At 68.3% G+C, this 3,769-nt stretch overlaps 1 protein-coding gene across 3 annotated transcripts in view; it reads right to left on the bottom strand.

Moving 5' to 3' along the window:
• Positions 1-1,705: 1,705 nt before the first annotated feature.
• Positions 1,706-3,769, bottom strand: part of BAIAP2 (BAR/IMD domain containing adaptor protein 2) — a 58,967-nt gene continuing 56,903 nt past the window's right edge. For all 3 annotated transcript variants that reach the window (XM_041727254.1, XM_041727252.1, XM_041727255.1), the window contains one exon: positions 1,706-2,076. Coding sequence is in view for 2 of the 3 variants with exons in the window: in XM_041727252.1 (XP_041583186.1) it covers positions 2,007-2,076 (70 nt within the window). In the remaining variant the exon portion in view is untranslated. The remainder of the gene's footprint in view (positions 2,077-3,769) is intronic.

The raw sequence follows: 3,769 nt of genomic DNA, 5'->3' as shown, positions 1-3,769 counted from the left end.
CACCCAGCACCCGGCACCCGGCACCCGGCACCCGCGCGGCGCCCTGGAGGAGCGGGGCAGGACTGCTCTGGCCGCTCGGGCTGGTGGCGAGCGGCCGGGGGCGCCCAGAGCCTCAGGCCCGAGCAGCCCCTGCCCCCGGCAGCCCCCGCCCCGCCCTGCGTCACAAGGGGCTGCTTGGCTTCTGCGGCCGAGGACCTGCTCCCGCGGGGGCCTTGCATGCCCGCCCGCCCGCTCCTGCGGTGAAGCCTGGGCGCTGTGTCCCCGGGGAGGACGGGCGCAGGCCCGCGGGGACGGCGTCTCTGCCCCTTCGCCCCCTCTGCCGGGCTCTGGGTCTGCCCAGCAGGAAGCGGCCCCCGGGCTGTCCCCCGCCACCCTTACCTCAGTCTGTGGCCGTTCCCCTGGGCGACTCCGCTACCCCGGGGCTCCCTCCCCACGTGGTCTGGGCCAGCTCCCGTCTGGGTGCAGGGTCTGAGTCCCGGCTGGAGCCCCGGGGCGGGGGGCGGGGGCTGCCCGGCCACACCTGTTCTAGAGGTGCCTGCGGCTGGCCCCGCACCCAGCTCCCCGCGGGCACTGCCCCACCGGCCCAGCTGCGCCGGGAAGCGGGGGCTGCACCTCCACCGTGTCGGGGGCTCCCGCCTGCAGGAGCCGCAGGGAGGGGCGCAGGGAGGGGTGGAGCTGGGAGGGGCGTGGGGGGCAGGGCAGCACAGGGAATATTTTTGTAACTGCTGTTGTCTGAGCGAATGGATACGGGATGATTTTAAGTTATTGTTGCCAAAGAGATGTAAAGTATATTGTTGCTTTGGGGGTGTGGGTGGGGGACTTGTTTTGGGTTTGTGTTTTTTGTTTTTTATTAGTTTGAGGCTTAGGATGCTGGTGCAATGATTTTCTTGTTCCTTTTACGTTTGTTTTTTAAAAGAAATCAAGCTAAGAAAAAAAGAAGGCTTCATGCTAAGCGTGTGTTTTCTTTTGGGGTTTGCACCTAAAGCTCTGGGCAGGAGGGGGCCTGGGTGGTGCTGAGGAGGGCCATGGCAGGGTGGGGGGATGCGAGAGGGCGGCCCCCGCCGTTCCCGGGTGGAGGTCTGCGCGGAGCAGGGGGGAGACCGGACTGCAGCCGCCTCTTCCTGTCCTGCAAGGAGGGGGACCCACACACCTCCCCGATGGGCCTTCCCCTTGCCTCGCCAAAGTGCAGCAGCAGGGGCAGGACGACTTGGGGCTTCCGTGCATCTCTACCCCAAACATCTACCCTGAGAGCCCGCCTGGCCCGTCCCCAGCTCCTGCGAGGCCAGAGGCAGAGGTGTCCCCACCTGCCCTACCTGCGGCCCCTTCTGCTTCTCTTCCTGGGCCGCAGACAGGCTGTCGCTTCAGGGCTGCAGAACCCAGCGTCAGGAGCCTGGCCCGAGTGGCCGCCGCTGCCACCGCTGGTCACCATGGGTGTATTTCAGCCACAGACAGCATGCAGGCAGCTGGGGGGGGGGGGACTCCCCCAACAGTGACACCCACCATTCACTCCAGGGACGTGGAGGAGAGCCAGGGGCCCCACAGCCAGTTCTGGAGGGGAGTCGGGCCTGGGTGGGGTGGGGCGGAGAGCCCCCCAGAGCTGCCAGCAGGGGTGGGGAGGCCCAGCAGAGCCCCATCGGGGGGCATCTCCCCCCTCCTCCGCCAGCCTCCCGCCCCCTCAGGCCCACAGATGACAAGCAGGCACAGGTAGGGCAGCCTGTTTATTGACCAGACACTGGGGAGCCACGGGCGGGGGGGGGCCGTGCTCCCCTTCCAGCTACAGGCCGACGTTCTTCCCTGCCCCGGGGGCCGTGGCCCGGGGACACCTCCGAAGCAACGGCCAGGGTCCAGCCCAGGCCAGGCTGCAGCGGGGCAGAGCCGGGCAGGTGAAGGCTTGCAGGGAGGGGAAGGTTCTTTCTCCGAGCGGGGAGCACGCAGACTGTTACAAAAGAGGGTCTGCGTGTGGGTGGGGAGCAGGGGCCCAGCGGGCAGCGGTGGGGGCCTGGCCGTCAGCTGAGGAGGGGTGCAGACCTGTCATTGGTCACGGTCGGCTTCAGCTGGACGCTGGCAAAGGGGTTCCTGAGAGAGGAGAGGAGAGGAGAGTGGTTTTAGTGTCGGGAGGGGCACCGTCGGGCACCGAGCCACCTGGGCTGCCCAGGCCCCAGGGTCCCCAGTGGGAGCCCGGAGCAGGGAGACTGTGGAGCCTGCTGGGGACAGCCAGGGACGGGCTCTGTGCACAGGGCCAGCTGACTGCCTGCGCCCCACGGCCAGGAGCCACTTCTTTCTCCAAAACCTGAGGCAGTCCTGAGGGGACCTGCGTCCAGGTTTGGGGAGCCACCGCCCCACGAGGCCAAGAGGACCCTCCACCTGCCCGTTTTTAGACACACCACGGACACACACAGCTCAGCAGCTCACACAAACCCGGCCCATGCATCCCGGGGTCCCGGAAGGTGGCTGGGGGCAGACACGGGGCCTCGGCTGCCCCACGCCAACAGGACACACACGGGGTGCACGCACACTGGCGGCCGTGGGACAGCAGGGCTGGACCAGGGCTCAGCCACCTGTCAGTCCAGGGAGCTGCACCCTCCCCTGCGTGCCTGAGGCCACAACTGACGGACAGACGGACTCGCCAGACAAGAGGTTGAGATGGGACAAGATGAGCACAGCAGAGGCCGGCACGCAGCCTGGTCCTCGCAGAAGCCTCCCCTCGGAGTCCCCGAGGGGCTCGGGGGACCCTGCCTGGGCAGGGACAGCAGAGGACAGCGGGCTGGGCGTCGTCAGGCGGCCCCAGGGATGACAGCACAGATGGTACGTGGGACACGGAGGGCTCGGCACGGACAGGACTGCACCCCCGGCGAAGCACTTGGCTCTCAGGCCATTACCTGGGGCAGGGGTCGCCTCTGGCACAGCTGGGCTGGCGTCCATGGCAGCTGGGGGGCACGTGGGCTGGGGGCGCCTCCCTGTGTTTTCTAAGACACTGAGACAACTCGGACGGAATTTTTAAAGGATAAACTAGGGAGAGCGGCCGACTTATTGGCGCACGGCTTCCACGTCTGCGCGGGGACAGAAGGATCCTGCTTGGCCCTGTGGCCCGTGAGCGTCTTCTGATGTGGAGCGCGACGAGCCCGGCGTTCAAGGCCCTTCCTGCCCTGCGGGCTCCCCCAGGCGCGCCAGTCTCTCCTGGCCGACGTGTGCAGACCGGCCGCAGCTCAGATGCTCGGCAGGTAGCGGCCACCTCCGGCTCCCAAGGCCAGGTGTGCTGTGACAGTGACGTCTGCCCCAGGCCCTGCCACCGTGACTCGACTCTGGCTCCAGAAGGCGGCTCCGGGCCCTTGGCTGTCCCCAGCCGGGTCAAGGCAGGGGGCGTCTGGGGGCCGCACTAGGGCAGCTTTGTTCAGGTGGAGGTGGGGGGTCGAGCAGCTCCCGTGCGGGGCCAAGCGGCTGTGGGCGGCACACCCGACTCCTGCCCTGGTCCCGGGGCCGGGGACCCAGCCACAGCAGCTGGGGCCGGAGGTGGGTGGCAGGGCCAGAGAGGCCCCCCCCACAGAGGGTGCCTGGCCTCCGACCCCCCCTTTCTCATCTTCCCCAAAACAGCGCAGGGCACCGCGCCATTGACACCGCAGGTCCCGGGGGCCTCCTGCCTTCGGGGAAGATGGGGCTCAGCAGCTGCCCCAGGGTGGGCGCCCGGGTGAGCCTGGCAGGTCAACCCCCTGCTGACGCAACAGGACAAAATCCCAACCCAGGGCACCCCTGCACAGTCCCCGGCCCCGCG

This window comes from Vulpes lagopus, chromosome 12, assembly GCF_018345385.1.
Source record: "Vulpes lagopus strain Blue_001 chromosome 12, ASM1834538v1, whole genome shotgun sequence".
NCBI lineage: Eukaryota > Metazoa > Chordata > Mammalia > Carnivora > Canidae > Vulpes > Vulpes lagopus.
Note: the sequence above shows the minus strand (reverse complement) of the source record. Positions and strands in the feature narration are given on the sequence as shown.